Source organism: Berghia stephanieae, chromosome 2 (genome assembly GCF_034508935.2).
Source record: "Berghia stephanieae isolate SIO BIC M18660-M18661 chromosome 2, UCSD_Bste_1.3, whole genome shotgun sequence".
Lineage (NCBI taxonomy): Eukaryota > Metazoa > Mollusca > Gastropoda > Nudibranchia > Aeolidiidae > Berghia > Berghia stephanieae.
The window spans coordinates 102,898,114-102,915,613 of record NC_088361.1 but is presented as its reverse complement, the minus strand read 5'-3'; the positions used below and the strand labels follow the sequence as shown (position 1 = coordinate 102,915,613).

Sequence of the window (17,500 nt, the reverse complement as noted above, 5' to 3'; positions counted from 1 at the left end):
GGGAAAAATGGATCAAGTTCTTTTTTCCTAAATATCAAAGAAAAAATCTACCCCTTCTCAGAAATTGAAAATTTTTTTTTTCTTTTTGGGTGTATTTTTTATTTTGTATATGTGTGTGTCTGTGTGCGTGTGTGCGTGTATGTGTGCGCGCATGTTTTAAAATTTTTTTAATTTAGTAGATGATCTGCTTCCTTGAAATGATAATGGAATTTTGGGATATCATTGCCTTTCTTTATTTATTGATTATTCAACTATATAGAATTAACTGCATGAAGCATCTTTTACAACTGGGTGGGGTTCCTGACCTCCCATAGTGGGCAGGGGGGTACATACTGTGTCTTCTATCCTCCTGTATCTGTTTCCCAATCTGCTTTCTGTCTTTGTCTTCGAATGAGATGACTTGGTTTTGCCCTGGCCCTGGCCGTAGTGCTTGGCTGGGAGGGAAACAGTCAGATGCATAGTCATTGTTTTGGGAGATGATATCTTTTTTTTCCTTTTAAATCCTCTGTTATTTTGAATGTATAATGTAAGCATTTGAGTGTATTCCTATTAGTGGGATCTTGTGCTGGTGAATGGGTGAGACATTTAGGTGATCTCAAACTAAGTACACTGATAGTGTGCTCTTGAAATCTACATCTGTTCTCTATTTGAACTACTCCCCTTTGTCTAACTTTTTTTCCCCAAGTCCTTTTTATTGTACATCTAGAATCTTCTCACTATCCAATTTCCTTTCTTTTTACTGGTGTTGATATGACCGAAATGTGTTGCAAGCGCCGTAAAACCCTTTGGGTATCGTAATTGACAATAAATTGCAGTGGCATTTACAAACCGATGCTGTTATTTCTAAATTGAACAAAAGAATGTATTTAATTCGGAAACTTTCAGAATTTGACATAGACAAAACGTTATGCACCCTTTTTTATTGATATTTTGGAGATCGTTATTACTTTTTTGTATTACAGCATGGTGTGGAAATGCCAGTATTTGCGACATTAAGAAAATTGATCGGATAATTGATAAAGCCAGGAGTTATATTCACCCAATTTCCAATGTGGAAGAACTGTTCAAGAGATTTTGTCTAAGTAAAATGGAGAAAGTTATGAAGGATGGCGATCACCCCCTTCACAAATATATTATTTTCTCCATGAGGAGCCGTCGCCTTATATCTATAAAAACAAAGACAACACGTCACCTTAATTCATTTTTGCCACATGATGTTCGAATTTTTAATGCGCAACTGTGATTTAAATTAAATACTATCTTTTAACTATACACACACAAGTTCGGACTAAAGGCCAGAGGTATGGCCTATCTCAATTTATCAAATTAATATATAAAGTGTTGCTATTGGTTCTTGGTTGTATATTTTTACATTTTTGTGCATTTGCATATTTTGTAGGATATATATACCTTGTCACCATAGATTCTCAACTTTGTGTTTATACATTTTCACGCATGCCACGTCTGTAAACGAATTTCCATTTTTTTGGATGAATAACGTAGGATTATCTTATCTTATCTTATCTTATCTTAAAAACATAAAACATAAACATCTTTTACATTGCAGGTGGAGTATTATGCAGAGTCTTTCTGTGAAAGAAATCGGGATGTTTTGTTTTCAGATCTCATTCTTCTCATGCAATCCAGTCACAGGTGAGAATGCTGGATGTAATCTTCATAATATACCACAGGTTTCATTACATTATCTTTGTAGTGTCACAGGTGAGAATGCTGGATGTAATCTTCATAATATACCACAGGTTTCATTACATTATCTTTGTAGTGTCACAGGTGAGAATACTGGATGTAATCTTCATAATATACCACAGGTTTCATTACATTATCTTTGTAGTGTCACAGGTGAGAATACTGGATGTAATCTTCATAATATACCACAGGTTTCATTACATTATCTTTGTAGTGTCACAGGTGAGAATACTGGATGTAATCTTCATAATATACCACAGGTTTCATTACATTATCTTTGTAGTGTCACAGGTGAGAATACTGGATGTAATCTTCATAATATACCACAGGTTTCATTACATTATCTTTGTAGTGTCACAGGTGAGAATACTGGATGTAATCTTCATAATATACCACAGGTTTCATTACATTATCTTTGTAGTGTCACAGGTGAGAATGCTGGATGTAATCTTCATAATATACCACAGGTTTCATTACATTATCTTTGTAGTGTCACAGGTGAGAATGCTGGATGTAATCTTCATAATATACCACAGGTTTCATTACATTATCTTTGTAGTGTCACCTCATAGAACGTATTTACCCTAATTTACATTTTTAAACATAATTCCGTATTCTCATCTTTTAAATGTTGATAATAATATGATATAGTAATTAAAATTTTTTTTCTTTCTTTTTAATGATATATATTTCATGCGATTTATATTGTGCACATAGAACTATTGTGTGAGGCAAGCTCTTTATAAATAAATTATATTATTATTCTTATTATATAAAGAGGAATTTAAGGAATTGATTTTGACTAAAATCTATCTATGCAGCTTTGTGATCTTGCGGTATGTCACTTGCCATAGGTTTCTGTGGGTCCTGGGTTTGAGTCTTGCTTAGAGCAGTGCAATTTTGATTCCTTTAAAAAGGGTCTTTATTCACATTGTCTCACTGTACTAAGATGTTAAATGAGTATGTGCTATTAACAGTGCTGTCTATGTCAAAAGTGGATATTGCACTGCGTAAATGATCAAGTTCCAAAAAAAAAAAAAAAAATTTTTTTTACATTTGTTTAAAAAATTTTTTTTTAATGAGATAAAAATTTCTTTGAATTTCTTTTTGTATTTATATTTATTGTGTTCAAATGGAACCATTATTTATTATTTTTTTTTGTACAACAGACAGTTATGCTTTTAAATACTTGAATTTCAATATCAATTTATGTTCTACTTTGCAGTTCTTTTATACGAAACATATTTCCGGAGACAGTGAACACAACTGTAAAAAGTAGACCAACTACAGCTAGCAGTAAAATAAAGGTATATAAATAGAAGGCATTATAATATTATCATCATTGCCATTATCATCATCATCATCATCATCATCATCATCATCACCATCATCATCATCATCACCATCACCACCGTCATCATCATCATCATCATCATCATCATCATCATCATCATCATCATCATCATCATCATCATCATCATCACCATCATCACCATTGACACCATCACCATTGCCACCACCACCATCATCATCATCATCATCATCATCATCATCATCATCATCTAACTTGATGTAAGTTAATAGATATTTAAAGGAAATTATTAAATTTTCCCTTATGGTATTTCACATTTGCCAACAATGAGAAACCTCTGTAATGTGGCTTTGTTTGTTGTCTTGTGTGCACCATTCTATATGATGAAGCTTTTGTGCGGCTATGTGGTTTAGTGGTATGACACTCGCTTTCGGATCGGAAGGTCCTTGGTTCGATCCTCGCTCGGCACATAGTTGAGTCCTTGGAGAAGGCTCTTTACTCACATTCTCTCACTGTACTCAGGTGTAAAACGAGTACCTGGCCATTAACAGCGTTGTTTCTGTCCGAAAAAATTGTAACATCGCCTAACAGGCATCATGTCCCTTCCTAAATGTCAAATGTTGCTGTTGGCTAGGGACCCCTTGTAAAGTGCTTTGAGCACATTTAGTGGATATTGTGCGATATAAAAGCTCAATTTTTAAATACTTTTTTTAAAATGAAGAAGTTTACAAGAACGACAAAGATAACTTGACTGTATCAGATTGTTTAGTATAGTTGATAGTATTTTTAACTTCATTTCTGCACTCCAGACACAGGCCAATGTTCTTGTGAGCACGCTGATGAAATGCACCCCTCACTATATACGATGTATCAAACCTAATGAGACAAAGAAGGCAAGAGACTGGGAGGATGTTAGGTGAGTTGGTGAGCCCCTTGATGCGAGTGTCCAGGTGTTTGTCAGGTGTTTGTGGGTCATTGATGCAGGTGTCTAGGTGTTTGTCAGGTGTTTTTGGGTCATTGATGCAAGTGTCCAGGTGTTTGTCAGGTGTTTGTGGGTCATTGATGCAGGTGTCCAGGTGTTTGTCAGGTGTTTGTGGGTCATTGATGCAGATGTCCAGGTGTTTGTGGGTCATTGATGCAGGTGTCCAGGTGTTTGTCAGGTGTTTGTGGGTCATTGGTGCGAGTGTCCAGGTGTTTGTCAGGTGTTTGTGGGTCATTGGTGCGAGTGTCCAGGTGTTTGTGGGTCATTGGTGCAAGTGTCCAGGTGTTTGTCAGGTGTTTGTGGGTCATTGGTACAGGTGTTCAGGTGTTTGTGGGTCATTGGTGCAAGTGTCCAGGTGTTTGTGGGTCATTGGTGCAAGTGTCCAGGTGTTTGTGGGTCATTGGTGCAAGTGTCCAGGTGTTTGTCAGGTGTTTGTGGGTCATTGATGCGAGTGTCCAGGTGTTTGTCAGGTGTTTGTGGGTCATTGGTGCAAGTGTCCAGGTGTTTGTCAGGTGTTTGTGGGTCATTGGTGCAAGTGTCCAGGTGTTTGTGGGTCATTGGTGCGAGTGTCCAGGTGTTTGTGGGTCATTGGTGCAAGTGTCCAGGTGTTTGTCAGGTGTTTGTGGGTCATTGGTGCAGGTGTTCAGGTGTTTGTGGGTCATTGGTGCAAGTGTCCAGGTGTTTGTGGGTCATTGGTGCAAGTGTCCAGGTGTTTGTCAGGTGTTTGTGGGTCATTGATGCGAGTGTCTAGGTGTTTGTCAGGTGTTTGTGGATCATTGGTGCAGGTGTCCAGGTGTTTGTGGGTCATTGATGTGAGTGTCCAGTTGTTTGTCAGGTGTTTGTGGGTCATTGATGCAGGTGTCCAGTTGTTTGTCAGGTGTTTGTGGGTCATTGGTGCAGGTGTCCAGGTGTTTGTCAGGTGTTTGTGGGTTATTGGTGCAGGTGTCCAGGTGTTTGTCAGGTGTTTGTGGGTCATTGATGCGAGTGTCCAGTTGTTTGTCAGGTGTTTGTGGGTCATTGGTGCAGGTGTCCAGTTGTTTGTCAGGTGTTTGTGGGTCATTGGTGCAGGTGTCCAGGTGTTTGTGGGTCATTGGTGCAGGTGTCCAGGTGTTTGTGGGTCATTGGTACAGGTGTCCAGGTGTTTGTCAGATGAACTTAAAAAAAACGATTGCCAAAAAGGAGATAAATAGGAAAATTAATTGCACCCCTTTCCCCCTTTCCCCATTCCATTGCTTAATACATGTGATATGTAGTTTTTGCCAGCTGTGCCCGAATACTGTCCTTGTGTATTTGGTGGCAAAGTTGGCGGTTATTTTGATACAGAATTATCCATTGTTAAAAATAAGATTCCTATTTATTTTTGTCTCAAATTCCTATATTCTGACCTTCTGATTCCACATTTGTAAAATTTCTTTAAGAAAAAAAATCATTACAATACAGTGCCTTATGAAATATTGAGTTTTAAAAAATGATCCCCATTATATCGTACTAATTCAACAATTGTAACCCATCGTCTCAAAACGGTATTATGTCGGAAGGAACCACATGCTTAAAAGCCGAAGTAAATGTTAAACTGGTCAAAAATATAAATTGTTGGCATCAGCACCCTAAAATATGGTATCAATTCTCCTCAATAAAACATACAAACTCAACACAAGTCTGATATTTCTGGCTATAAATTCAATTTTCAACATTTTAACCAACCCGATTTAATACCGCTTTGAGGCGAAGGGTCACAATTTTTTTCTTGTTGGTAAGGAGAGGGTTTGTTATGGTCTAGGAAAGATAATTATTACATTATCTCATCCCCTAATGTGGCCTAGAGTTGTCCTCACCTATGGTCACGTGCCCAAGCTCACGGGCCTGGGTTGAGTAGATTTTTAGTTCAGTCCCCGTTCGTGTCGTGTGAGGAAAGAATGTGTGTAAAAATGGTGATGACCGGTTATTCCATGTGGTTTGAAATTGTATCTATCTGTTTAAGTGTTTGTAAATATGTCCAGGTATAGTGTGTATCGTCCGTAATAAATGTTTAACTGTTTTAACACATTTGTGTTATTACTTATGCTTAATTCAATGACATGTTCATCTTGTCACCTAAAGTGTTCTTAGATGGGTGTACTCTCTCAGAAGTTGTCCCATCTAGATGTCTCTCTTTCTCTCTATATTTATTTCTCTTCTTCTCTCCACCTTGGCTCATTATAATCTTGTGATATGAGCCCGGAAACTTTCTATCTGTGAGTCCTTTTTCGTTCTCTTCTGTGTTACGGACCGCATTTGTCCACTGTCTTAGGACAAAGCAGTATTCTTGTACCCTCTTTATAAACAGCCTGTAACAGGGGTAAAAAAAAGAAAAAAGAATGTTGAATGAAAACGGGTTGAAATTTGAAGTTTTTTCATTGTCAATTCAGGGTGAAACATCAAGTGGAATACCTCGGTCTGAAGGAAAACATCCGTGTGAGGAGAGCAGGATTTGCCTACAGAAGAGAGTTTGGCAAATTTTTGAAAAGGTAGTTCTTTTATTCTTATTATGATTTTTAATAATAATAATAATAATAATAATAATAATAATAATAATAAATAATAATAATAATAATAAAAATAATAATAATAATAATAATAATAATAATAAATAATAATAATAATAATAATAATAATAATAATAATAATAATAATATATATATAATAATAATAATAATAATAATTATAATAAATAATAATAATAATAATAATAATAATAATAATATAATAATAAATTAATAATAAAGTTTATTTGTATAGCGCCCAATCCTATTGACAAAACAGCTTTAGGCACACAAAATTGTAAAACATAATATTTTTGTACACACACCCATTTATACAAGCGCGCGCGCACACACACACACACACCCTCACAAGGACACATTCACCAAAAAATTATGTAAAACAATCCAAATGATGCACAATCCTCTTAAGTTTTGCTTGATGTTAAAATTTTCCGTCTTTATTTCTTTTTGACAATTCTTAACAGCTCATTAAGTAAAAGTGCTTCTTTTTCTAATATCGCCATTTTAAATGTAAATTTGAGAAACGTAAAAACAACGAAATGCGATCTGAGCAAAATAAAAAAAAAGAGGTACTGTAACCGTTATGGGTTGTTTTCTGACAAAAGTAAATGAAAATTTGAATGCTGAATGAAACAAAACGTTAGATAATTTCCTATCACTTAATACCTTATTTGTACCACTACGTTAATTCATTGACAATTTAATGCATCAGTTTGGAAATACCCTGGTTATATATTTTCTGTAAATGTGGCCGATCATATGTCAGGATGAACAGGACGATGAAAAGTCAATTTCAAAGTTGATAAATGTCCAGAATTGTGAGATCATATCTCTTTTTTTTTCCAGTTTAAGAAACTAATAATGCTGAAAACTTATATAGCGCTATAACTCCGAGACACCAGACTCTAAGCGCTTAAATTACAAATTACTTTGGCTGAAACATAATCATTTACACACACAAGCACAAACACACACACAAAACACAACACACAATACAGACCAAACCTATCTTGCTTCTCATACCATCTACTAAAATCGAAAATTTACTACTCGAACTATGTCAATACTTGTCAATAAAATATATACTTAACCCAAGTCTCTTATTTTTTACTACAATTTCAGTTTTCAGCAGTTATAAAATGATAATTTTTGTGTCAATAATCTTATGGTTTGTGTAGTCCAAAATCTTAAATTCAGCAGAACTGAGGAATTTATGTCCTCTGGGAAAGACTTAAATTTAACTATTCTTTTTTTTCCCATGTTGTTTTCGTGCGAACTTGTCAACCATAAAAAAAATGTAACTAGATTGTCATGAATGATTGTCAGCGTGGCTCAGCAGTACGGTCTTTGCTTCATACCCAAAAGGTACCAAGTTCGACTACCGGCCTTGTTTTGTGGCCTTGAGCAAGTCACATCACCCTAGCTCTCTGACGCCTGGGTTATTCCAGTCTTCCCTAAAGACAAATTTCCACTTTGGGATGAATGAAGGGAATATTTATTATTTGTGCGGCTATGTAGTCTAGTGGTATGACACTCGCTTTCGGATTGGAAGGTCCTGGGTTCGAGCCTCGTTCGCCGCATAGTTGAGTCCTTGGAAAAGGCTCTTTACCCACATTCTCTCACTGTACCCAGGTGTAAAATGAGTACCCTGCCTTTAACAGCGTTGTCTCTGTAGTAAATAAATTGTAATATCGCCTAACGGGCGCCATGTCTCGTTCTACATGTTACATGTTGCTGTTGGTCAGGGACCCCTTGTAAAGCGCTTTATTTTTTATTTATTTATTTTATTATAGTTGAAGTCTACCTTACACGTCTCTTATCATTTCAGATACGCTATTCTCACACCAGAGACTTATCCATCCTGGCGTGGAGACATCCGGCAAGGAGTTCTTCATCTCATGAAATCTGTCAACATGGACGATGATCAGTATCAGCTCGGAAAAACGAAGGTCTTCGTCAAGAATCCCGAATCGGTGAGATGGGGTCCCTCTTTTTTTTTTTTACATCATGTGGTGAGTGGTGGCTATGTGGTCTAGTGGTATGACACTCGTTTTCAGATTGGAAGGTCCTAGGTTCGAGCCTCGCTCGGCGCATAGTGTTTGAGTCCTTGGAATAGGCTCTTTACTCACATTCTCTCACCATACTCAGGTGTAAAATGAGTACCTGGCTGTTAACAGCATTGTATCTGTCCGAAAAAATTGTAATATCACCTAACAGGCATCATGTCCTGTCCTAAATGTTAAATGTTGCTGTTGGCCAGGGATCCCTTGTAAAGCGCTTTGAGCACGTTTGGTGGATATTGCGCTATATAGAAGTTCAATATTTTATATAATTGCTATTGTCCATTTCACGCTATAGAAACTGGGGTAAGCTCCGGCTCCACAGGGCCGAATGGCTCTGAAGGACTACTGTAAACATTTAGTCTCCTACCTTGTATATGTTTCACTTTTTAAAAAAGATGTTATAGTTAAAGGTTTTCACAAATATGGGGAGACAAGTGGCCTATCCAGCATGCATTTGAAGGCCACAGGGGGAAATCGATCAAAGTCCGAAAGACATTTACTGTTCTAATGTCACAATAATTTGGTATTAAAATCAACCAAGAGCTTGTTTTTTATATGCATCTGACTTGTGGTCAAAATATATAAGTTTAGTAATTCATATTCAGTTCAATTCATATTATCATCTGGCATTTCAAATGGGTTTCCAAACTTTAATTCTGATTTTCACAAAAGCTGAAAAATGTGACTTTGATTGTTTTTCCCCTGTGGTCTTCATTTGTGAGTCTGTATAATACGACGTAAACAGGAATAAACGCTGACTCTATGGTCTCTATGGCTCTAAGAGACTATTATACAAATGGAATCAAGCTGAGAACATTGCAGTTTATTTACTGACTTTGTATTTTTAGTAGATTTAGTAGAGAGAATTAAGTTGGGAAGAAGAATTGCGGCTATGTGATCTAGTGGTATGACACTCGCTTTCGGATCGGAAGGTCCTGGGTTCGAACCTCGCTCGGCGCATAGTTGAGTCCTTGGAAAAGGCTCTTTACTCACATTCTCTCACCGTACTCAGGTGTAAAATGAGTACCTGGTCGTTGACAGCGTTGTCTTTGTCCGAAAAATTGTAATATCGCCTGACAGGCGTCATGTCCCGTCCTACATGTTAAATGTTTCTGTTGACCAGGGACCCCTTGTAAAGCGCTTTGAGCACATTTTAGTGGATATTGCGCTATATAAAAGCTCAATTTTTTTTTTTTTAAAGATTTGAGGGTTTCAATCCTATCCTTTGGATCGTTTATTTGACTAGGATCTGCATGGCCCAATATGATACGTTGAAATAGTTTATATTATATTTAAGTTATTTCTTGTATTCAAGTGTTGGAAAGGAATTAGAATAGCATCATGGCCAACTGCCATGATAAAATCGTAACTGTTACGATTTGACCTGCTAATTAAAATTAAAAAAAAAAAAACATGCTGAGGTTTGGGAGGGGGGGGGGGGGTGTATCTACTATCCAATAGTGCATTCTAATTTAAAAATCATTTTAATTTTCATGTTTATTCTCACAGTTGTTTCTATTAGAAGAAGTTAGAGAAAGGAAGTTTGATGCCTTCGCAAGGGTTATACAGAAGGTGTGGCGTAAGCATTACGCACAGAAACTCTACTTCAAACTCAGGGAAGAAGGTATTGTTGTCATATTTTATATAACATTTTCATACCTGCCTACTTTTACGGACCGTCCGTAATTCTTACGAGAATTAGGTAACAATTTCGGACATACGGAAATGGAAGAAATATTACGGATTTTGATTTCACAGCAATTTGGTCGTAGTGTTGGGAGAAATTTTTTTCTTTTCTTTTAAGTTCCCGCAGTTATCAAAAATTAAAAAAAAAAAATGTTCCCTTAAAGTTATAAAGTCTACTGCTCAGTTCACGCCTATGATAGCTTAGTCGATTGCCAGTTCGTAATGGTGGAGGTCAACAACATTTATTTTACGTATAGAAGGTTGTAGATATGCAGTATTTTAAAAATTTGTTGTTGTTGTTGTTGTTGTTGTTGTTGTTGTTGTTGTTGTTGTTGTTGTTGTTGTTGTTGTTGTTGTTAATTGGTGGAGTATTACTAAAATTGTACCATTTATTACTGATGAATTTTGTGTTGGCTACTGATTTTGAAATGTTCAAGTAGACAGGTATGCATTTTTTTTTCATTGCCAAGGAATACATAAATTTATTTTGTGCGGTTATTTGGTCTAGTGGTATGACACTCGCTTTCGAATCGGAAAGTACTGAGTTTGAGCCTTGCTCAGCGCATAGTTGAGTCTTTGGAAAAGGCTCTTTACTCACATTCTCTCACCATACTCAGGTGTAAAATAAGTACCTGGCCGTTAACAGTGTTGTCTCTGTCCGAAAAAAAACTGTAATATCGCATGCCATTCTACTTGTTACGTGTTGCTGTGGTCAGGGACCCCTTGTAAAGCGCTTTGAGCACATTTAGTGGATATTGCGCCATATAAAATCTCAAGTTTTATATTTATTTATTTTTAGTATTGACTTATTTCATATTGACAATTTCCATTTAAGTCTATTACTGTCTAGTCTGGGCATGAATTTAAAGGGGACAATATACTTCTCATTAAGAAAAAAAATTATCACTTTTGTAAAAAGCTACTTTTGATTTGATAGGGCTAAAAACCTCTTTCTGCATAAAAAAAAAATAACAAGAAATTAAGGTGTAAAAAACTTTTAATTAAACAAAAAAAAACAAACAAACAAAAAAAAAAAAAAAACAGCAAAAAACAAACCAAGAAAACAACAACTAAATATTAAAGATATTACCGTGTAACTTAACACAGTAAGGTTATCAAAAGAAAAACACACAAAAAACAGGCATTTCCGATACTGGACTTTTAAAGATAGCTTCACAAATTGAATTTTACTTGTGAAATGAAATTATCATGTATTATTAAATTTGACCTCTTTCCCCAGCATCTGACATTTTGTTGAACAAGAAAGAGAGGAGGAGACATAGTTTGAATCGCAACTTTGTCGGAGATTATCTGGGTCTGGATGATCTGCCAGAGTTACGTGCCCTTGCCGGTAAAAGGGAGAGAATTGAATTTGCTGGCACTGTCACCAAATTCGACAGGAGGTTTAAGGTAAGAAATAAAAAAGAAAAGATATTCCCCCCCCCCTGCAGAATAACTTAAGTACTTTCTTTTAGTAGTTAAGTGTACCTCATTGCTGAACACAGTACAGCCATGCTTAATTTATGTTATTAATCCCTGACCTGTTTGAGGAGATTATTTTTGTGCGTCAACTATTTTGTCCAAATATGCCTTGAAGCAAAATAAAACAGTACAAATTTTCTCCCAAGATAAAGTTTTTGCAAAATTATAAAAATTAACATTTAACGAAGACAAAAGGAAACAAAACAAATTCCCCCCTCCCTCAAAAGAAAAACAAAACAAAACAAAAAAGTAACGAAAAAACCCCCCAAAAAACAAAACAACAAAAGGAACAAAGAAAAACAAAAACACACAGGCAAACAAAGAAACATAAAATCACATCAACAAAACAAGTTTTTGATGTAAATCTTTTTTTTTCATATGCCATAGAACAATTCTGGAATTATTGAAATGTTTTATTAGACTGTCAGGTCAATAAGATAATAGATCCATAATGATTTTAAAAAACCCAAAACAACTAAATTTCAGACTGTAAAGAGAGATCTACTGTTGACTGGAAAAGCTCTTCTTCTTGTCGGACTAGAAACTGTGAGTACCTCGTTGTTGTTTTTACTTTGAAGTTATGAATATCTTTTGTTTATGAACCAAAGATCTGGAGAGAAAGATAAAGTTGAGTAAATGTGACTCGTATATAAGAGAACAAACCCTTGTTGTGTTGTTCCCTTATATATATATGAGTCACAGTTACTCATTTTATCTTTCTCTCCATTTCATTGGTTCATTTAGGCACCTTTAGTGTTTGGTTTGAGTACCAAAGATTGCAGATAAATATCATAAAAGGTGTGTATGAAACATTGCCCAACAAAGCATAAAGAAAAATACAAAAAATAAACTATTCCAAACAGCTTAGCTGGACAGGGGATCAAACCTCAGACCTCCTGATTACCAGTCAATTGTGCAAGTATTACACCACAGAAGTTATATATATATATATATATATATATATATATATATATATATATATATATATATATATATATATATATATATATTTAAAAAAAAAAAAAAAAAAAAAAAAAAAAAATATATATATATATATATATATATATATATATATATATATATATATATATATATATTTATATATATATATATATATATATATATATATATATATATATATATATATATATAATATATATATATATACACACACACATACCCGATAGCTGGGACAATTTTATACTTGTGTTCCCACTTTGAACTCATTCTTTACTCCCATTCTGTCACTTTCCTTTGATGTAAAGGGAGTAGCTGGCCATTAACCGCATTGCCTCAACAAATAAAAACAACAAAAAGATAACAAATAACTTATAGTGCAATATCCACTAAATGTGCCCAAAGTGCTTTACAAGGGGTAGGCGAAATTAAAACTTTTCTGACTGATACAATGCTGTTACTGGCCATGTATACATTTTTACCTGATTGCAATGAGAGAATGTGAGTAAAATGCCTTTTCCAAGGACTCAACTATGCACAGCTCAAAGCGGGACTCAAACTCAGGACCTTCCGATCTTCAAAAAAAGTTGTAATAGTATCTTATGGCTTCCATGTCTCCTTCATGTTAAGTGTTGCTAATGGCTTGGTTTCCCTTATAAAGCACTTTTAGTACCTTAAACCCCCCCCCCCCCCCAAACCCCCCCTCCCCCCGAGAATTTACATAGTACAATATCCACTGACCATGCTCAAATTGCTTTACAAGGGATCCCCAACCAACAGCAACACGAAACGTAGTTTTTTCTTTTTTTCTTCTTTCATATTTCACCTTTTAAAAAATTGTGGTTTTGTTGTTGACTGAAGAGGAATTTGAAGCCTGAAACAGTCCTTGTTGATATTTAAAAAATTAAAAAATGGAAGCCGATAAACTCATATTTGTTCTAGAATTTACATAATGTTAAGCAGCTAAGTATTCCTTTAATATTTTTTTTTTGTTTGTTTTTTTTTTCACTTAAAATTGATAATTTATATTGTGAAGTGCCCAGAGCTTGTGTTTTACACGAGAATGAGCGCTGTATAAATGTGTATTATTCTTATTACTATTATTAATATTCATAATTCATTTGTATGAACTCATAATGTCGTCTTATCAGATCAAGAAGGGACCACAGAAAGGCACCAGACAGCTGGTGGTGAAAAGGAATATTCCTTTGGAACAAATATCACGAGTGTCCTTGAGGTGAGTTGTAAGTTAATAATATACGATTCGTACACACTTGCTTTTTGGAATTCTGGACGTGTTCCCAACCCCTACACGAGCTTGTGAGGGCGAGTTGGGAACAAAGTACGAATTCCAAATTGCAAGAGTGTAAGAAATCATTAATTCTACCCCTCAATTGATTCCGATTTCGTCATCTCTGAGTAAAAGACATTTTCAAAAATATTTAAATGATACATACTTCTTTTTTCAAAAATCTAATTTTAGTGTAATTTAACGTTAGATAATCTGACGTCACAAATTGTTATTGTAAACTTGATATCATTACGTGCTACTGTTTAGGGAGAGGGGTGGAATAATGTTAATTCATCTGTTGAATGTCAATTTTTATTTTATTTTGTAAAACTTGTATAGTTTGTGTGTACGACTGTTGTGTGTGTGTTTTTTTGACACAGTGTGAGTGTATTTGTTTGTCAACTGATATTGTCAAGTAATTTGATTCAGTTACTTGAATAGATGATGACTGCAGACAAAAAAGTCGTAATTCATTCCCCTTTGTCTTCCTTTTCCTTGGGTACTTTAATTGTAATTCTAGAAATTTTTACTATCCCATTTTCTTCCTTTTTACTGGTGCTGATATGCAAGCGCCATAAAACCCTTAAAGACAAACAAACAGATTCTTTCCCAGCACAATGCAAGATGGCCACTTGGTTCTCCATGTTGAAAATTACTTCGGGAGTCTCTGGGAAGCCGTCTTCAAGGCAGAATGCCTGATCCCTCTGTCTACCTAGCAGTGAATGGGTAGCTGGGTCTGTTAGATCTGGCAGAAAGTACTTTGCGATAGACTAGCATCCTATCCAAAATATAGCAAGCAATTGCTATTGTCCGTTTCACTTGATAGAAACTGGGATAAACTCCAGCTCTATGGCTTTGAAGGACTACTTCACTTTTTTTTTTCTTTTAATATTTATTTTGTGCATTTTCTTTTCATTGTTACAGTTCATAGATTCTAGTAGCTTAGTGTTCACTTACAAAATATTGAATTGTGGAAGGAGCGGGTTCAGTATGTATGGGTGGGTGGGTTTCCTGATCTTCCATAGTGGGCAAGAAGATCACTTACTGTGTCTTCTATCCCCTGTATCTGGGTGGGGTTCCTGACCTCCCACAGTGGGCAGGGAGGCACTTACTGTGTCTTCTATCCCCCTGTATCTGGGTGGGGTTCCTGATCTCCCATAGTGGGTAGGGATGTCACTTACTGTGTCTTCTATCCACTATATTTGGGTGGGGTTCCTGACCTCCCATTGTGGGCAGGGAGGCACTTACTGTGTCTTCTATCCACTGTATTTGGGTGGGGTTCCTGACCTCCCACAGTGGGCTGGGAGGTACTTACTGTGTTTTCTATCCCCCTGTATCTGGGTGGGGTTCCTGACCTCCCATTGTGGGCAGGGAGGCACTTACTGTGTCTTCTATCCACTGTATTTGGGTGGGGTTCCTGACCTCCCATTGTTGGCAGGGAGGTCACTTACTGTGTCTTCTATCCCCTGTATCTGGGTGGGGTTCCTGACCTCCCATAGTGGGCAGGGAGGTCACTTACTGTGTCTTATATCCCCCTTTATCTGGGTGGGGTTCCTGACCTCCCATTGTGGGCAGGGAGGCACTTACTGTGTCTTCTATCCACTGTATTTGGGTGGGGTTCCTGACCTCCCATTGTTGGCAGGGAGGTCACTTACTGTGTCTTCTATCCCCTGTATCTGGGTGGGGTTCCTGACCTCCCATAGTGGGCAGGGAGGTCACTTACTGTGTCTTATATCCCCCTTTATCTGGGTGGGGTTCCTGACCTCCCATTGTGGGCAGGGAGGCACTTACTGTGTCTTCTATCCACTGTCTCTGGGTGGGGTTCCTGACCTCCCATTGTGGGTAGAGAGGTCACTTACTGTATCTTCTATCCCCCTGTATCTGGGCGGGGTTCCTGACCTCCCATAATGGGCAGGGAGGTACTTACTGTGTCTTCTATCCCCCTGTATCTGTTTTCTGAATTGCTTTCTGTCTTTGTCTTGGAATGAGATTACTTGGTTTTGTCCTGGCCCTGGCTGGGAGGGAAACAGTAAAATGTGTTAGTTTTGAGAGGTGATATTTTTTCTTTGTAAATCATTTCTCTTTTATGTCCCGTATCATTTTTCCTTTCACATAAATATGATTTGTAAACAATTGAGTGTGTTCCTCTTAGTGGGGCCCTGAGCTTGTGTCAGGATGAGATATTTAGATGATCTCAAACTTAGTACACTGATAGCGTGCTCTTGGAATCTACATCTGTTTCCTATTTGAACTTTTTCCCCTTTGTTTTCCTTTTTCTTGGCTGTGTACTTTAATTGTAATTCTAGAAATTTTTACTATCCCATTTTCGTCCTTTTTACTGGTGCTGATATGACCTAAATGTGTTGCAAGTGCTGTAAAACCTTAAAAAAAAAACAAAACAAAAAAACAAAACAAACAATATGTCTGTGATCTATTCTTTCCCAGCACAATGCAAGACGACTACTTGGTTCTCCACGTTGAAAATGATTTCGGGAGTCTCTGGGAAAACGTCTTCAAGACAGAATTTCTGACGGTGCTAAGTAAGAAATACAAAGACAGGATGAATAGAGAACTCAGCCTGCAGTTTTCTGACAGGTAACAAAGACACTATTGATAAAATAACATGAGCATTTATATAATAATAATAATAATAATAATAATAATAATAATAATAATAATAATAATAATAATAATAATAATAATAATAATAATGATAATGATAATAATAATAATAATATAATAATAATAATAATAATAATAATAATAATAATAATAATAATATATACTTTATTCATCCAAAAAAATGGAAATTTGTTTACAGACGTGGCATACATGAAAATGTATAAACACAAAGTTGAGAATCTATGACGACAATGTATATATATATAATATATACAAATGCACAAAAAAGTAAAATATAAAGTACAATATCCACTTAAAATTCTCAAAGCGCTTTACAATAGTTAACACGTAGGATGAGAAATAATAGATGTTAGCAGTCAGGCAATATTAAATTATTTTTTTTCCGGACAGTAACAACACTGTTAACATCCAGGTGCTTGGGTATGGTAAGAGAATGTAAGTAAAAAGCCCTTTTCCAAGGACAACTATGCATCGTTCAGAACAAGCCACGAACCCAGGACCTTCAGACCACATAGCGCATGATAACGTGATTTGTATGCAAGCACTATTTAAACTAAAATTTCATAATAAACTGAATTTTCAGCATCTTTATTTACATTTTCTTACCTACTCAGGTGTAAAAAGAGTACCTAGCCAATAACAGCATTTTTCTATGTTGAAGAAGAAGAAAAAAAAAATTGTAATATCATCTTAGAGGTATCATGTTGATTTCAACCAGAAACAACACCATTATGAGGTAAATTTTAATTTAAATTAAGCTTTATTTAGCGCAGTCCACTAAATGTGCTCAAAGCGCTTTACAAGGGGTCCCTGGTCAACAGCAACATTTAACAT

At 35.9% G+C, this 17,500-nt stretch overlaps 1 protein-coding gene across 1 annotated transcript in view; it reads left to right on the top strand.

Moving 5' to 3' along the window:
* The window catches only part of LOC144966111 (unconventional myosin-Ie-like), a 50,200-nt gene that overhangs the window by 17,805 nt on the left and 14,895 nt on the right, over window positions 1–17,500 (top strand). Inside the window, exons 16-25 of the mRNA XM_078902207.1 lie at window positions 1,568–1,653; window positions 2,933–3,014; window positions 3,829–3,935; window positions 6,410–6,508; window positions 8,373–8,517; window positions 10,117–10,231; window positions 11,534–11,703; window positions 12,262–12,321; window positions 13,884–13,969; window positions 16,469–16,618. Of these exons, the coding sequence (XP_078758333.1) occupies window positions 1,568–1,653; window positions 2,933–3,014; window positions 3,829–3,935; window positions 6,410–6,508; window positions 8,373–8,517; window positions 10,117–10,231; window positions 11,534–11,703; window positions 12,262–12,321; window positions 13,884–13,969; window positions 16,469–16,618 (1,100 nt within the window). The remainder of the gene's footprint in view (window positions 1–1,567; window positions 1,654–2,932; window positions 3,015–3,828; window positions 3,936–6,409; window positions 6,509–8,372; window positions 8,518–10,116; window positions 10,232–11,533; window positions 11,704–12,261; window positions 12,322–13,883; window positions 13,970–16,468; window positions 16,619–17,500) is intronic.